The sequence below is a fragment of the Musca domestica genome, unplaced genomic scaffold, assembly GCF_030504385.1.
Source record: "Musca domestica strain aabys unplaced genomic scaffold, Musca_domestica.polishedcontigs.V.1.1 14, whole genome shotgun sequence".
In the NCBI taxonomy this organism is placed as follows: Eukaryota; Metazoa; Arthropoda; class Insecta; order Diptera; family Muscidae; genus Musca; species Musca domestica.
In genome coordinates, this window is record NW_026712192.1 from 1,527,165 (window position 1) to 1,545,867 (window position 18,703).

The following is an 18,703-nucleotide window of genomic DNA, read 5'->3' on the forward strand; positions in this document are numbered from 1 at the left end:
AGAAGAATATAAGTAGATGCATTAACGCTTGGGAACATTGATATATCAAAATTTTTTAAGTGCCTTGTCAAAAATAAGTCGATTTTTATATGTTTTCTTATACAACGTAAATAGGAGGTTGCAATGATATGTATTTTTCAACAGGTTTTACAAATTTAAATAATTTTTCATTCAACATTTTCCATTCCAAAATTGGTTTAACAGTTCATTGTCCCAGCAGCTGTGTCGATGCGATTACCTGTATTCTTCTAACATGACGTCAACTATCTATATATTCTTCTACCATGGGAACTCCAATGTAGATTTATCCTAATAGCGCGTTTACATACTCTGTAGCCAATAAGCGTTCGATCAATCCTAATAAATTAAACTTGTGTTTTCCAAGATCCAATTTTTTGTTCTTGATTAATTAACACGGATAAATATTTGTATGTAAACGTACTTTAACATTTCTAAAAAATCACATAAAAATTTTAGGTTTCGAAAATCTCTACATATTTCATGACAGATCTCACTCATTAGTGTCAGCTAAAACAATTCAACATCTTCAATTAAGAAACTAAAGTCCGCATTTGGGAAAATGTTGCCGCACATTGCCCAATATATGTAAATTTTCTAATATTCAAAGCTTCAATGCAACAAAACCCCAACCATACAACGCTTTTTCTTGGCGCCATCTATATGTGATTTCTGACAACTTCGGAAAACACCAAAGACAACACATTGCATTGCCATATCAATTAAATTGCTTTGCTCTCCTTATTTACAACACTGTTCATTCACGTTGCCCCAACAACGTTGATAATTTGTGTACGCTCTCTCTGTCTCTCCATCCCAATTCGCTATAGTACGTTCCAACAACAACGCTGCAGAATAAAATGCTAATTTTTTTTATAAAGTGATTAGACGACCAAAGCGTCATTATTAATTATAACAAAAGACACTAGAAATTAATAAAATATAGAACATCTAATTGTGCATTTCAATAGAATCGAATACGGTGAAAAAGGTGATAAGAGAAAATTGTTGTAATCTAACAAAGAGAATGCATAACGATTAGGAACATGATTTTCACTTTTCTTTTGTGGCACTCGGCTAAAAAACGAGAACACTTGAGAAGACGGTCAAGGGAAAATTGAGCAAAGAACAAAACAACAACTACAACAAAGAAAGAAAAGTAAAACAACAACAGCGATTGTAATTGTGCACTAAATAAGTTTGTCGTATGGCCTAGTAAAATGGCAGGAATCATTTGAATACTTGACGTCTCGAAGGGCAGCATTATCTGCTCTAAATTCAATTTAATATACCTTGTGCGCGCTATTATTTGATAAAGCAGCAAATGTCAATGACTGTTGTGTGATTTTCTTCCGGTGTGTTTGTTGTTGCTCGTGTATGTGTGTTGTTGTTGAGTTAAAACAAAGAGTTTGTGTTAAAAAGAAACAAAAAACTAGATGTTAAAAATTCTATGTAAGTGAAAAATTTTCGGTGGCATATAAAGTGCATTGTTGTTTTTTACTTTTCGCTGAAAAAAATATACGCACAAACATACGCATACACGTACATATTGGCGAAGTAGATGGATGACAAAAGGCTGGCTGACAGCAGCACAACACACCGCAAACTTAACCTCAATTTATTATTAGAAAACGAAAAGAGAAATAGAGATTTCCTTACTTTTTTGTGCTGCTTTTACAATAACTTAGTTATCTGAGTTTTGACAGCCTAGAAGTGTAACAAATATTGGTTGTTTACAATTTGTTTTTCACTAGTTTTTATAAATCATCAAAACTAAAATTCCGCCTCTTTCTGTGTGTATTTTCAGTTCGACACCCCTCCTTCCCCAATTAAATTACTAACAACGTAGAATAAAACATGGGTAAAAATCATCAACCAGACAACTGGGATGATGGTTCATCGGATTCGGGTGAGGAGAAGACCAGTCCAACAGCTGCCACACGTTCCTGCCACCATTTGAAAAGAGCCGTTGATTCGGCCAAGTTACGCAAACTGCTAAAAGGTACCGGTCTATTATTGGATTGTAGAGAATGTCAAAAAATGGATGTCGCTTCGCCGGCCACCGAAGCTATGGAATCACCAGCAATGGACATTGAATATGATAATACTTTGTGGTTGTGTTTGAAATGTGGTTCTCAGCTTTGTGGTCGTTCCAAGAATCAGCATGCTTTGCAACATTTTAAGGTAATTTTGGACAAAGTGTGCATGAGCAATTTTTATACTTAGGATGTACTATGAGTTGTGTCTGGAGATGAATATTTTTGTAGTCGCATGTTATTTAACCCGATCCTGCCCGGTAATCTGTTAGGAAATCTAGATGTATCTCATTCCACGAAATGTTCAAACACGCTGTGTTAATGTTGATCGTCACATATCAAAATAACCGAAAATATTGGTATGTTCGGAGGTGTCATACTTTTCATACCACCCAAATTTGGTTGCATCAAGATCGAGATTACATTATTTTATACGAAACCCCCTAATAATTTTACCTCGGGAGTTATTATTTTAGCCACAATTGCCAGCCGGATAAACTGAAATTTGACATTGACGGATATCAGTATGTATAATCTCTGTTTAAAAAAATATTAGATATACATCCACTATTTGGTATAGCCCGCATATAAAGGTACCTTTGGATTTTAAGTATATTGAATATTAAAACTAACTTTTTTCACCTCTAATTTCCGATTAGATTAATTTATTCAATGGAGTACTCCTAAAAGAGAATTTGACTTACGAACACAGTATCGATCCACACTTTAAAGTAGTTCCCATACCATCCTAATTAACGATTTCAAGTTCTTTGAAGATTTAATTTGAAACCCTCTAACTTGAAATCTTACTAGGTAAAGCACACACCCCAGCAATTATTGTTTAATTTAGATCCAGGTTTTGGATTGACAGTCATGTTTTGTTATTGGAATTTTTCATTTTTTATATCTAAGCTGGATCTAAAATAGAATATTGAAAAGAGAGCTAGAGGTAGTAGCGTCTGTGGATTTAGAAACTGTTAATTGCGCCCCTTACTAGATCTACATTAGAATATGGTTCTGTTATAGAAGAACTTCAATGCAGAACAAAATTCGATAAAATAGGACCACTGAGAATTAGTAAATCATAAAACATAAATCGAACATTTTACTTATCTTTTATTATTTTGTCTTACATTCAAGTATTCAATAATAACAAACTAATTGCGCTTCCCTCTTTCTTCCTACAGACACCCCGTTCAGATTCGCATGCTCTGGCAATGAATACACGTTCCTTTGATATCTGGTGTTATGACTGTGACAACGATGTGAAACCAGATTCGAGCAAAAATCTTCTTGATTGTGTGGAATTTGTAAAGGGTTTGGCTCAAAAACCACCCGTGGAAAATACGATTATAGGAGCCTTTGAATGTTTACGCCCCTTGTTATCGATGGATGACAATGGGACACTATTTAAGCCCTCCAAGACAACAGCACCGTCGCCTCCTATACCGGGAATTGCCAAACGCACCAACAATGAACCATTGATCACCTATAATAATTTCAATAATTTAGCACCCATCATAAAAACGGGCGATACATCGAGTGGTGTAACTAATACAACACTTGGGACGCGAATACCAACCTCACCATTGAATGAGCCCCTGCCCAGGGTACGTGGTCTAACCAATTTGGGTAATACGTGTTTTTTCAATGCTGTCATGCAGTGTTTGGCTCAAACGCCCTATTTATTGGATGTCTTAAGGGAATCTGCTGAGCCGGGAGAAGAGTAAGATTTTATTTACCTATTAAGATTTAAGATCTTAATAATCTTTTTTCAATAGATTTACACTTCCCGGTGGTACATTCGATACCAAGGATGATGAAGTTCTAAAACTACCGCCCATCAAAGGTACTTTATCTGCATGGGGTGGTCTGACATCGGCCTTGGCCAATACTCTGGAAGAGCTACAATGGGGCGGTAAGTTTGATATTGTATTTCGTGTTTTTTTAATCTAATTTGTTTTATTCTTGCAATCAAGGTGGCGTCTTTAATCCCAGCAAACTTTTTGCAAAACTTTGCGCCAAATGCCCACAATTTGAGGGCGGTGACCAACATGATTCTCATGAGCTGCTGAGACACTTATTGGAAAGCGTAAGGTATGTTGTCCAAGAATCAGCCCATTTATATTTTTTCAAAGCATTATTTATTTGAATGCATGATAAATAGTGTAATACAAGCAAGCAGATGCTACAGTCGGGCAGGGCCTACCATGGGATACCTACACACTATAATTTACCGCAAACTGTCTTCAGATGTCAAACATAAAACTGAGGTCCCTTAAAGAATAACATTTACGACTTTCTTTGCATTTAATATCGTCTATTATATTATACAGTATATCTTCGGAGGGTCTCATATTGTGTAAAATGTCTCCTAATGCCCAGAAGTCCTTTCACTTTCTACAAAATCTTGATTTGTTTTATTGCATACGAAGCCTTCTAAATGCCAATCACATTTTTTTACTCTATTTCCAGATCCGAAGACCTAAAACGTTATCAACGTGTCATTCTCCACAATCTCGGCTATAAGGATCAAGACATCAAATCCGTTTCGGAGGATATGAAAAGAAAATGTAAAATCTATGGTAATCAAGCTGCCGATCGCATTCTTATGCCGGAACAAGTATTCCGTGGCTTCTTAGTTTCCACCTTGACATGCCAAGATTGTTACAATGTCAGTTCAAGGCACGAGTACTTCTTGGATATGTCATTGCCTGTAAGCGTTGAAAAATCCCAACCTCCAGCTATGCGACGTAAAACATCTCCCGACAATGCCAATTCATTTTATTTACATCCAGCACCAACCGCATCACCAGCTGGTCCAACAAAATCTCAGCTCAAAAAGGAGGCGAAAAAAGAACGCATAGCTAAACGTCATGCCAAGCATCAGAATACCAAACAAATGCAAAAACTCAGTTCACTTGAGGGTGCAAATAGCGCAACTGCTGGCGGTGATGGAGACAATGCCAATGTGGCATTAGATACAGCACCCGTTATTGGTTGTGCCACAAGGGAAGAAGCTGCCGACAAAACTACTGCATGGTCGGCGGCATCATCATCTTCGGCTGAACAATCCGATGCTGATGTCGAAGATAATCTTTTAGATGACAATGACAAGTGTCCAACAACAAAACCTTTAAATACCTCAGCAAGTGTGAAAGCGGCAAACAGCATTGATCGCAATGGCAATAATCAGCTTACAAGCCCCGTTGAAAAACGAGGAGATTCACCGGAAAATATGGACAAGGATTCGCTGGATGAAGACGAAAATGGTAAGTGTATCAAGCAAACTCCTACGTCTATTCATTCCTTAATCTATTTTTTTTTTCATAACTAGATTCCGGTATTGCCACAAGTCCTGCTAATGCTGGCGGTGCCAGTTTCCCTGCCTCTTCAGCATCAAACTCTGAAACCAATGGCGATACGACTGCAGTGGAAACCAAAACCACAAATAGTGTCTTCTCAATGGGGCTCAATGAAAAGGGAGCAAACCTACTCAAACAATTAAACAGTGAAATTAATACAGATGCCACCACAGCAACAACGCTTACCAATGGTGAAATTAAGGCAAATGAAAATAACGATAATCCTGCTATGCAATCCGTAATTGACAAGCTCGATCGCTTACAAGTTGAGAATGAAGAACAACAGCAAAAGAAGGCAGCGCGAGCCAAAGCGAAACGTGCACGTACCCAGAGTTACTCTGATTGGAGTACGACAATAGCACCACGTTATCAATGCGAAGATGGAGAGTGTTCGGTGCAATCATGTCTTAACAGTTTCACCGCCGTGGAATTGATGACAGGCAATAACAAAGTGGGCTGTGAGGCCTGTACAAAACGTATTAATGGTGATGAATCCCAAGGCGAAGACCGTCAATACCAATGCCACTAAACAGTTCCTGATCTCTAGTCCGCCGGCTGTACTAATCTTACATTTGAAACGTTTCCAATTGGGACAACGCTGTGTGTTCCGTAAATTAACGGGTCACGTTAGCTTCCCCATGATACTGGATATTGCCCCCTTCTGCGGTTCCAAAGTCAAGAATCTTCCCAATATTGATCGCAAACAAAAGAAATTGTTGTATGCCCTATATGGTGTTGTGGAGCATTCAGGTGGCATGTATGGTGGCCATTACACAGCCTATGTCAAGGTGAGACCCAAACTCAGCAAAGAAGACAAACGTTGGAAATTTATTCCGCAAGGCAGTAAAGCAGAGTTGGATCAAGACGACGAACAACGTAAAAAACTAGATGAGCTTTTGGCGCGAGAGAAGGCACGTGACTTACGCATGAAAGCAGCCAACGATAGCGATGACTTTTCCAATTCATGCAGCAGCAGTTTAGATTCATGTACTTCGTCATCTTCCGAGCCCGAGGAATCGCCTACATCACCTGGCGGTCATAACGATGAGCCTGAGGGTGCTGTTGGTGGCATTGATGAGGCCATTAACGTCCAGGTGCCAATGGGTAAATGGTATTATGTTTCCGATTCTCGTGTCACAGATGCCAGCGAAAGTGAAGTTTTGAAAGCCCAAGCATATTTGCTATTCTACGAACGTATTTATTAAATTGCAGGCAAAAGAAAAAACAAAACAAAGCTACATTAAAGACATATTCCGTTTCATGGATTTAAAACAACATATTTAGGTGAGTCTTTTGTCATTTGTAATGATTATGTAATTGTCTTCCCCTTTACGATATTTCCACCATACTATGGAGGGTATATTACCTTTGTCATTCCGTTTGTAACTCCTCGAAATACTCATGTCAGACCCAACAAAGTATGTATATTCTTGATCAGCGTCAAATTCTAAGCCGATTTAGCCATGTCCGTCTGTCTGTTATAATCACGCTATCTTTCGAACGAATTGAGATAGAAGGCTAAAATTTTGCACACGTGTTTATTTTTCCAGTAGGCAGGTTAAGTTCGTAAATGGGCCATGTAGGTCCACGTTTTCATATAGCCCCCATATAACGGTACCTCCCTATATTCGGTATTTTAATGATTTTAGCGACATTATTCACCGGAATTGTTTCAACTTTGGTATTTGAAGTTCGAAATGGATACTAGTGCCTATGACAGAAAATTATCTGGGCAGGTCCACGTCTTCGTATAGCCCCCATATAACGGTACCTCCCTATATTCGGTATTTTGATTATATTAGCGACATTATTTACCGGAATTGTTTCAAATTTGGTATTTGAGATTCGTAATGGCAGAAAATTGTCTGTGCAGGTCCACGCCTTCCTATAGCCCCCATATAACGGAATTTACTGCTTTTTAACTTGTTTTTAGGATGGATTGGCATTGAATTGATATTTACGGTATGATATTTGTGCCACCTCCTGTGGTACAAATTATGTCATGTTTTCCCATAGTTTCCATCATGGTTCTCATATTACGTTACCTTCGTATATTTGGCATTTTGTCAAAATAATTAATTTTAAATTATCCGATAGATGTTTTGGATAGGGATCTTTCTATCTCGCCGAATTGAGTCGATCTAGTTATGTATGTTTGTCCGTCCGTCTGTCTATGTCAATTTATAATGACGTTACAGGCCGCAATTATGGCCCGATCCTCACAAAATTGAATGTACAGGTGGGGATAGGGTCAGAATAGAAGCCTATTGTTTTTGGAGATGATCGCAAAATATTTAAGAGTTGAAATTAACCAATAACAGAAAATTTCTTGATTTTGCTGTTGCTCTAAAGTTAGAGCTAGGGCTGTGCAGAAGCCTACCAATTTTTACGGTCATAGGATAAAATTTGAAGCAAGTAAATAAAATTTACCTATAGCTCCCATATATATGTTTCATCCGATTTGGGTTTTTAAGTCCTTCATATGCGTAATATGCACTCCACAAGAATGATATTTGGTACCGGACATAATATTCTTCTCGAAAATACCTCAGTCAAATTTTATCGAGATTGATTCAGATTAGGATATAGCTCCCATATATATCTTTATCCGATATCAGGGTTATTGTGCACCAAATGCCTAATATCAGCCCAAATGGACTCATTTTGGTCCCAAATGGACCCAGTACTTTAAATCGGTTCAGACATAGCTATAGCTCCCATATATATGTTACATCCGATTTGGTGTTTAAGTTAAAACTCGAAAATATTTCTATATATATATCATTAAACCGATTTCAGGTTTATTGTGCAAATAATGGCTAATATCAGATCAAATAGAGTAAATTCCGGGACGTACGTTTCCACTGCAACTCGGCTCTGATATATATATTTTTTTTAATATAATCCTTCTCGAAGTGATATCCTACAACTATAGCAATGTTATTTGGTATAAAAGATTAAAATGTCTCCGTCAAATTTGTTGAAAATCGATTCAGAATTGGATATGCCTCCCAAATATTAGTTACCTATAATATAATAAGCATAGTGGTATAGGTTATCATGTAGTCGGCCCCGCCCGACATATGATTTTTCCTTACTGGTTTTTGCTACATTTTTTCAATTTTTTGACTTAGAATTTTGAATTGTACATTTTTTAAAGTTTTTCTACAACCCGTAACACTATGTGTTGAGGGTATAATATACAAGTCGCATTTATCGACGAAATTTTGCATGCGGGTAGGATTTGGGTCAGAATTAAAGCCTATTGTTTTTGAAGATGAAGATGATTGTGTTAGGCGTTCAAATGGATCAAAAAAAAAAAAAAAAAAAAATAACAATTAATAAAAAAAAAATAAACTAGCCATAACAAGTGCTCTCAATCAGTCTCTTCCTAGCATAGTATTTTCTTCCCTATATTTATTTCTGTCATTAAATCTTACACTTATTATATTAACTTATTAATCATTTTCTTTATCTTTCAATTACAGCAAGTTTACCTTTTGCCGTTTTTAATGGGTGCCGCGCCTTTGATTTTGGGGAGACTTCATTATTTATTTTTTATAGGTTATAAAGGACGTTTTTATATGCATACAACAAGAAAATCCAATTACGCAGAAAATTACGATGACTCTTATTGAAACAAAACAACAACAAAAAAATCACTAAGTGATTGATGTGCGATCACTTTTTATTCCCCCCATTACTCTTAAATAGACTTTGAGAAGAAAAATAAAATTATATACAATGTAATAATATTTATTATTTAAACAAACAAAAAAATACGATGTTAAATCAAATATGCTTTTATTGTTTATTAATGATGATATTTAATCCTTCTTCCAGCAACAAACAAGCAAGCAAACAAAAGAAGCATTGTAGTAGCAATTTTTTCTTATTTAAAGATTGCATTTCGTTCTCGTTTATTTCGAGATTAGGGCGTTTATCAATTCATTTGCTTGTGTTTTGTTTGTTATTTACTTAGTTGTATTAATTTATATATTTCTTTAAAGATTTAATTTGGTTTTTAGCTAGAACTTATTTTTACTTTTGTTGAATTTGTTTGAGGAAATTAAATAAATAGAATTTGTAAAACTATTAAGCCACTGCTACCCCTTACTCCTCTTCCTATCTGTCCTTTTATTTCGATTTCTATTCAGCAGCCACATTGATGAAATAAGACCGGGTCTATTTATGACATAAATGTGTTTATTACATATTATCAATTTACACCTCTACAAAATGAAAACGATTTTCAGATTAATTGAATTTAATTAATTATGTAATACGAATTACTATTATATTGTTTAATTGTTTACCAGCTAAGATAATTATGGCTTATTATTGTAATTATTATCAGTTCTTAAAATTTCAAGATAAAAGTAAAATAAAAAAAAAACAACTTTAAAAATAAATTACTCAACTATTTTAAAAATTCAAAACAAAAAATCTTTTGAATTGTTTATTTATTTTCAATTGTGGAACATTGCCTTTAATTTTTTGTTTAATAATGCTTTTTATTTTCTCCTAGAACCAGATAGACATTAGATTCTCAGGCAAATCTGTGGGGAATTGATGATTCATTGTAGAGGCTCAAAATGAAAGACTACGTTCTGAAGACAAGAGCAACATACTTGAATAATTTCATCGTTAGCTGTGGTCCTGTACAGGGTGAGATGAAAAAAACTGCAATCAACTTCAGACTGCTGTCATTTCTAAGTCATTCGTCCGACTGTTGATAATATTATTCCAGTGACAGCTCATTATATTGTTTACAAGCTTACAAATACATTTTGGTGAGAATTTTCCAGAAAAAAAGTTATTCGTGATGGAATTTAAGCGTGATAGTGTGATTTCTTTATATTTGGCTGGAAAACCACTAGTGGCTATCGTTGGAGCACTCCAGCATTTCAATGTGAATAAATCTTTTGTGTCTCGTACCATCACTCGTTACTGTGCTACTGGTAGCGTAGCCCGACGTCAAGGAAGTGGGCGGAGGAACAGATCAACATCAGCAGAAATGGTTCGAGAAGTAAAGAAGCAACTTGATCGAAACCCACATTGCAGTGGCCGAAAAATGGCTCATGAGCTGAACATATCGCAATATTCCATTCGGCAAATATTGAAAAATGAGCTCGGGGTAAGCCATTGAAATTCCAAAAAGTGCAAGAACTTACACCGCAACAGAAAGAAAATAGACCCAAAAGAGCTAAAGATTTGCTTCGCTTGGCCGAAAGTGGTGAACTGTCGAATTTCTCCGATGAGAAAACATTCGTTGTCCAGCAGTTTGTAAACAAACAAAATGATCGTATTTACTTGCCAAAGAGGTCAGCTGAAAATGAGCACCTTCGGTTGGGCACCAGAACTCAAGCGCCGGTCATGGCATGGTGTGGGCCGCCATAACAACCGATGGTCGCTACCGCTTGTATTAATCGACCGTCATCTGAATAAATGCTGAATGTTATCGCAAAAAATTCTGGAGGGAGCTATAAAGCCTTGGGCACGAAAACATTTTGGCCACAAACTTTGGAAATTTCAACAGGACTCAGCACCATTGCACTCAGCACGCGCCACCTAAAAATGGTTACAAAATGAGGCTCCTCGCTTCATTTCCAGCGCACAATGGCCACCAAAAGCTCCGGATACCACTACGTTGGACTACTGTTTCTGGAGTATTTTGGAAAGCGAGGTTGGCACTAAAAAATACTAAAGTGTCGATCACCTCAAGCAAGCCCTTCGCCGGGAATGGGCTATAATACCACAGAGCAACATTCGGGCAGCATGTGACGGTTTCATTGGTCGTTTGAAGGCCATAATTCGTGTCAAAGGTGATCAATTCGAACAAATCTAAACTTATTCTAAAATTTGATGCCATTTCCAACATTTTTGCTTTAATTCAATAAAATTTGAAAAAAAAAAAAAATTAAAAATTATGGCGTTTGACTTGATTGCGGTTTTTTTATCTCACCCTGTAGATGTTCTATTATATGATGCAATGAAGGAAATATTAAACATTCTTCGACCATCACTCCCCAACCGCACTCTCCCCTTTAACAATAACCATCTAGAATGGAACAATTTCCATGTTTACGGCTGGCACGATGTCGATTAAGAGAATGTCCTCGCGAATGGCTGCGGGCATAACGACGAGGTGAAGAGCAACTCGAACCACAACAAGACTGGCAATGTAAATATCTGCAATCGTATAAGGCTGTAGAAGTGGGAAGATAACGGCTATAGAATGAAGGTCCCTGGCACAGGGAACTTTCAGCTTCGCTGTCACTGGCCGAGCCACTTGAACTGCAATAATTGCCATCAATGCATGTGGTTTTTGATGCCACTTTATTAATGTTCAAAATCTCCATAACTTCCTGCAACAGTAGCTGGGCCTGGCCCGCTTTCTTCATAGCTTTTTGCCATTTGAATACAATTTCTTGGGATTTATTTGATTTAGCGTTGTCATCATTTAAATCGGAATCTTTTGCTTTTGTCGCCGGATCATTTAGAATTATTGCAGTTTCTTGTTCCGAAGCGAGTTGATTCTTTGGTGCCATGGGTGTTTGATGCCACTCAAGTGAAATTAATTGCGTTATTGTAGTTTACAGGTACCGCAGCAGCCACTAACTGACAATTTGCAATTGTTTCCAAGTTTTATAGATGAGTTTTGAACTTGAACGCAATTATGTTTTAATGGTATTTTCCTATTAATTAGATGTCTTGCCATTGGCGTAGCTAAAATAAATTTATGGGTTATGAATATTCTCAGATTAAAAACATAACGACATGAGGATAAATGTTGATACAAAAAATCTCAAAATTGGATATTTATAAGATTGAAGGAAATAATAAAAATTAAATGTATAATTTCAAATTTTGACATACCTTAGGTTATGACATGACATAATGAGGTGGTCGATCTTTGGGCATTAATTAGCTCTTTTTGTTGTTGTTGTAGCAGCTCATACATCTGTGTTCGTTCGGTTTCCATTTTCTGACTCTATTCAATCAGTTCTGCCTCTAAGTCCAGTCTCAAAAAGGATGCAACCTGTATGGGTTGTGTCCATAACGAGACTGGAGTTAGGTGAGTAGGTTTAGCTGGGCAGCGAAATAGGTGCAGCGTGTCATGTGGACCTGTGCCGCATGCTGGGCAGATGTTCTGCACGTCGCTGTTTATCCGGGCCCAGTAGGAATTTGGGCGGCTGCACCATCCGGATCGTAATTGAGCCAATTGAGCTTTTTGTAGAACTATTTGTTTGCTAACCCTATTGATGGCAACTACATATTATTCTCAGAACCCAAAACTCCAAATTAAAGGGAAATCTGTTGAAAATGTTTTATTTTTAAGATTTTTTTTAAAATCGGTGACGGTGAGTGATCCATATTGGTTTTTTACACCTAGTCTGTTCCAGAACCTGCAAAAATCTACTAGTTTTGCAATATATTCTGATATCATAAAGGAAAAGTCGGTTATCATAATAAAGTTTTACATTCTTGCAGTGCTGGAACAGAGCAACCAAAGTACCACCACCATTTACGATAGATGATGTTTAAAATTACATCCTGGGAGAGAAACTTAATTTTTATGTTGTAATCGCAGAATGTGCCGTGATAAGTCGTCACTAGTCATGCACATTATTTACGAAGACAGGAAATAGAACCGAGTAGCCTAGATGGTGGAAGCCAGTCAATAATGTCAGAATAGGAAACTCATGCAGGCCGATTTCACTTTTATAGCCATTAGAGAAGACTCTTAATGCGTTACTCCAGTGCATCACTAAAGGTAGCTATCCAGTATTCAATCATCGTCAACATAGTACCACAACAGAAGAATTGAATGTCATATTGACATATTTTCGTCGATTAAGTTAGGGTTAGTTAGCTTTTAGATATTTTACACCAAAAATCTCCCTGCGACCAAGTTTGAAATTGTGATTACTTATTTGGGTGCCAGTCCTCAAAGTGTTTAAAATCTACTTTTTTGGATATCAGGGCCGTCCAGAACCAAAGGTCTCCACCGAAATGATAACTTTTCAGAACATGTTTGTACATTAGCTAGTCCGACCCTTGCCGAAGTGACTTCGAAATGTATTTCCGGGTAAGTCGTAGTCTACAGAATGTGTAAGCTATCTGCCATAAATAGAAAAAAATACGAAAAATGTTATCAAGTCGCTAGTCTGCAGCACTTGGGGCGCAAATAAGGAGACCTTGTTTACCTATTATAATACGATATGTCATTCTGTGATTAACTTTGCGAGTTTATAAAATTCGATATTGAAAAAATTTCCATTGTGTGTAACAACCGTCTTCCAAAAATTAACGGAAAATCGATGTGTTGGCCTTAAGTGGCGTTGCCGGTATGATGGCCGTTCAGCGCGGCAATGGCACGTCGGATAAGGGTTGATTTATGCCACTTGCAAAATTTGAACACACAAAAAAAAAAAACATACCGGACTTTACGTTCACCTAAACTAAGATTGAATCCTAAACTCATCTTAACCTAATTTATCCCCACAGAAACAGAATTCCTGGCGACTGACCAACCATAGCCTTCCCACCGAAAACACCTCTTGCCATGAAGTCCCATGATAAACACTTAACTTACCGCTTTTAAACCATTCAAACCTTTCTAATAAGGCTTTAAGCCGAAGACATATTTATCTTTTTATACCCTCCACCATAGTTTGTCATTCCGTTTGTAACACCTTGAAATATACATTTTAGACCCCAAAAAGTATATATTCTTGATTAGCATAAAATTCTATGTCGATTTAGCGATATCCGTCCGTCTGTGGAAATCACTCTAGCTTCCGAACAAAATTAAGTGGATTGATAAAATTTACTCAAATGTATATTATGTCTGCAGGACTTTTGGTATTGAAAATGGGTCATGTAGATCCACGTTTTGGTATAGCCCCCATATAATGGTACCTCTTGATATTCGATATTTTGATGGTTTTAGCGACACTATTCACCGGAATTGTTTCGAATTTGGTGTTTAAAGTTCGTGATGGTTACTACAACCTAAGACAGAAAATTGTCTGTGTAGGTCCAGGTCTTCATATAACCCCCTTATAACGGTACCTCTCGATATTCGGAATTTTGATGATTTTAGCTACATAATTCACCGGAATTGTTTCAAATTTGATGTTCGTAATGAATACTACAGCCTAAAACAGAAAATGGTCTGTGGAGGTCCCCGTCTTCGTATAGCCCCTATATAACGGTACATTCCGTATTTTGAAGATTTTAACGACATTATTCGCCGGAATTGTTTTAAAATTGGTATTTGAATTTCGTTTTGCATTTAAATATTATAATTGCTTATGACAAAAGTTGCAAATGCAGGTCCACGTCGTCGTATAGACCCTAATATAACGGATACATTCGGTATGTTTAAGATTTTAACAGAAACTTTAACGGAATTTATTTTTTTGAAAATTGTCAAATTCGTTCCCAATGGTGGAGGGTATTCAAAGATCGGCCCGGTCGAACTTACAGCTTTTTTACTTGTTTTCAATTCAAATATGTACATGTTTATTTAATCTATTTTGAATATTCAGAGAAAGGAACAATTCATGGAAAATCTTACATATTATTATTATTATTATTCAAATCCAAATCTATCAGTTTATGACAATTAATGAAAAGACCAAAGGTAATAGTTCATGATGCCAAAATTAATTCAAAATATAATCTTCTTCCTTTTTCTGAAGGCAGCTAATGAATGAGGGTTTTCCCAACAAGTAAGTATGTACCTACGTATAGTTTGAGTGTAGCTTTGTAAATATATTCTAGGTTCAAAAAACAAAAAACAAAAAAAAAAAAAATAATGGTTTCTTTTCAAATTCAAGAAAGGATAAACAAGAAAGGTTTATCGATACCATATAAAATCGACGAGCGAAATAAAATCTTGAAATGAACTCATTTTTACGTCGTGTACCTGTATACCAACACAAGGTGAGTAACATTTAAATTGAATCTCTTTCTAATTTATATATTTTATTTTTTCATGTAAACCTGTGGAATTTAATTATTTTGCTTCGTCGTCTGTCTGTCTGCCCAGAGTTCAATAGTAGCAATTGTCAAATGGGGAAAAATATCAAGTCACGCTGGTGTATCAATGTCGTAAAATCGGCCCTGCCTCGATGAATTGGATGGGCGATGGTGTGGCTCATAGACTCCAACTCTTCTTGTTTGGATATTTATCTTTAATTTTTTTTGTTTCTGGTATTTATTTAAGACTTGTTTAATTTTAAACTTTGTATAGTTTTAGAATTGGTTTAGTTAAGATTATTTTTTTTTTCTAAATTTTCAAGAAAACTATTTAATTTAGTTCTAAGTTTTCAACTTTTAGCCTTTAAGTCTTTAAATTTTGGTGTAATTGTTTTAAAGTTTAAAATTTTGTTGAAACATTTTTAAGTTGTGTTGTTTTTATATTTGTTTTAACAGCATAAATTAATAATTTGAATACACTTTTAAATAAAGTAATTCATCAGCAAAAACTGTATGATTTTTTTTTCGCCTGTTATTTGGAGCCACACATCCAATCTTCTTCACAGTTAAAGTAAAAAGGGCCCACTTTAATGTTAATCGTCATTAAGAAATTTCCTATTGCCGTTTCTTTTCAAATTCTCTTTAATTTCCCCGCTAAATGACGTTTTGTCAACTGTTATACAAAAATAACAGGTGTTTTTGTAATTGATTGAATGTCAACATTAGGTGTTTCCGGTTACCCTAAAGTTTGTAACAATTGTTACAAATTGTTACTGGAAGTCGTCTGTTAACCTGAAAGTTCTGCAAAAGAGAGCGGTAGGAGAGAGAAATTTTGACAGTTCATTCACTGAGAGTTTGCAAATTCTTGCTGGGCAAATTTCGTCTTGCAAATTGCAATCACTTGCAACTCTTCTTCTTTACCTTCCGGTGATTTAAATTAGGACAAGCAATCGAACTTATATTACTCTCTCTCTCTTATTTGTTTTTTATGTCCTCCACCAAAGTATGGAGGGTATATTTATTTTGTCATTCCGGAATATACATTTTAGACATTTATGTCGATTTAGTGACGACCGTTTCGTTTGCATGACTTTTTGTATTGAAAATGGACCATGTAGGTCTACGTTTTGGTATACCCCCATATAATGGTACCTCCCTATTTTCGACATTTTGTGATTTAAGCGACATTATTCACCGGAAATGTTTCAAATTTGGTATTTGAAGTTTGTAATGGAAGCTACAGCCTGAGACAGAAAACTGTCTATGCAGGTCCACGTCTTACTAAAGCCCTCATATAACGGTAGCTCCCGATATTCGATATTTAAATGATTTGTTTCAAATTTTGTAGTTGAATTTCGTAATGAATACTACAGCCTATGACACAAAACGGTCTGTGCAGATCCACGTCTTCGCATAGCCCCCATGTTACTGTACATCCCGATATTCGGTATTTTGATGATTTTAGCGACATTATTCACCAGAATTGTTTCAAATTTGGAATTTGAAGTTCGTAATGGGTACTACAGCCTAAGACAGTAAATTGTCCGTGCAGGTCCACATCTTTTTATGGCGGCCATACAACGGTACTTCCCCACATCCTGAGTTTTGATGATTTTAGTGATATTATTCACCGGAATTGTTTAAAATTTCCTAATGGGAACTTCAGTCTATGACAAAAAATTGTCCGTGCAGGTTCACGCCTTCGTATAGCCCCCATATAACGACATCCCCCGATATTCGGCCTTTTGATGATTTTAGCGACATTATTCACCGAAATTGTTTCAAATTATGTATTTGAATTTTGTAATGTGTGCTACAGCCTTAGACAGAAAATTGTCTGTGCAGGTCCACGTTTTGCTACAGCCCCCAAAATAATAGTACCTCCCTATATTCGGTATTTTGATGATGCAGGTTCAAGGCTATATTCGGTAATTTTAAGATTTAACAGAATTTTTAATTTTTTTTTTTTGGACATTGCCAAATTCGTTCCAAATGGTGGAGGGTATTTTAAGTTCAGCCCTGCCGAACTTTCTGCTTTACTTGTTTTTAATTTAAATGGCTCTTTGAGACCATTAATATTGAATGTTTCGAATGCATGACTTGCATAACAGAGTGCCAATTTACTTTTTCAATTTACAAAACTAAAACCAATCGAAAATATTTCAATATTTAACTAACCCTTCCGAAAAAAATACAATTGTCATTTGTTTGGTTTATAGGTAAATATTATTTTATAATTTATAAAAATATATCAACAATACTCAATTATTTAAAAATTAAACTTAGATGCTAAACGATTTACAATTTCAACACCACTGGCAAAGTCTCTTCAATGGCCCGTGTTGATGATGTGCCCTGCATTGGATTTTGATTAGAATCGACAGTTTGTGTGGCTTGTCGATTGTGGTGACGATGTGTGGGAGATGTGCCTCTGGAATGACCACGAGATCGGCTACGTGAATGATGATGACCGTGGCGTCCACGGGAATGTGAACGAGGTCTACGACCATGGTGGTGGTGGTGGCGTCCGTGTCCACCATGGTGGCCATGGCCATAGCCATGATGATAATGTTTGTGGTGGCGCGGAGGTCTGTGACCACAGTAGAAACCCATTTCCATATCACTATCGTTGGAATCGCTTGAACTGGAACTTGACGAAGAACTTGAACTCGAACCGGAGCTGGAACTAGAACTTGAGCCACTATCACTGTCATTGGGATCACACACTGGTGGTTCAGGTAGGACAGGATGGCAAGGGTGATCTCCCTTGCCATGTTTCTTTTTATTCTTTTTCTTTTTGTCCTTTTTGTTAATTTTACCCTCTTTCTTTTTGTGTTTATCCTTTTTCGAATTCTTGTCTTTGTTCGGTTTATGTTTGCGCATTTCGCTGGCCAAGGCTTCCATAACTTCCTGCAACAACTCCTGGGCTTCGCAGGCACTTTTCATGGCCTTGCGCCATTTCACCATAATATCATGGTTGTCGCAGGGTGATGCTGCCGCCTGGCTAGCATTGCTGGGACTTGGATGCTCCAGCATTACGGCATCCTCAATGGAAGCCTGATTTTCACTTTGTGGCATTGGCACAGAGACGTTGTATGGCCCTTTGTTTTGCAAATTTTCCAGTGTTGAGTCAATAAAACGAATATTTGTGCGCCTTATCTCGTTGTCCAGTTGTTTGGTTCCACACCGGCTAAACGACTTTCCGACAAGAGCTTCTGTTCAACTGTTGTGTTTTGTGTCGCAGTATCTAGCTTTTATAGAATTCAGTAAACGTTTATCGTTGGCGTACGTTTG

At 36.6% G+C, this 18,703-nt stretch overlaps 2 protein-coding genes across 2 annotated transcripts; one reads left to right on the forward strand and one right to left on the reverse strand.

Annotated features, from left to right (window-relative positions):
* Window positions 1-831: 831 nt before the first annotated feature.
* On the forward strand, window positions 832-9,817 carry LOC101896510 (ubiquitin carboxyl-terminal hydrolase 45). The gene is given in 9 exon segments (XM_005180125.4): window positions 832-1,009; window positions 1,826-2,202; window positions 3,242-3,780; window positions 3,836-3,972; window positions 4,034-4,151; window positions 4,530-5,326; window positions 5,392-5,912; window positions 5,914-6,703; window positions 8,908-9,817. Coding segments are annotated over 7 exon segments (3,150 nt in total). The 5' UTR covers window positions 832-1,009; window positions 1,826-1,875; the 3' UTR covers window positions 6,625-6,703; window positions 8,908-9,817.
* A 7,890-nt stretch (window positions 9,818-17,707) lies between these two features.
* Window positions 17,708-18,487, reverse strand: LOC105261614 (corepressor interacting with RBPJ 1). The gene has a single exon (XM_011292840.1). The coding sequence runs from the start codon at window positions 18,485-18,487 to the stop codon at window positions 17,708-17,710; it is 780 nt and encodes a 259-aa protein (XP_011291142.1).
* Window positions 18,488-18,703: the final 216 nt, after the last annotated feature.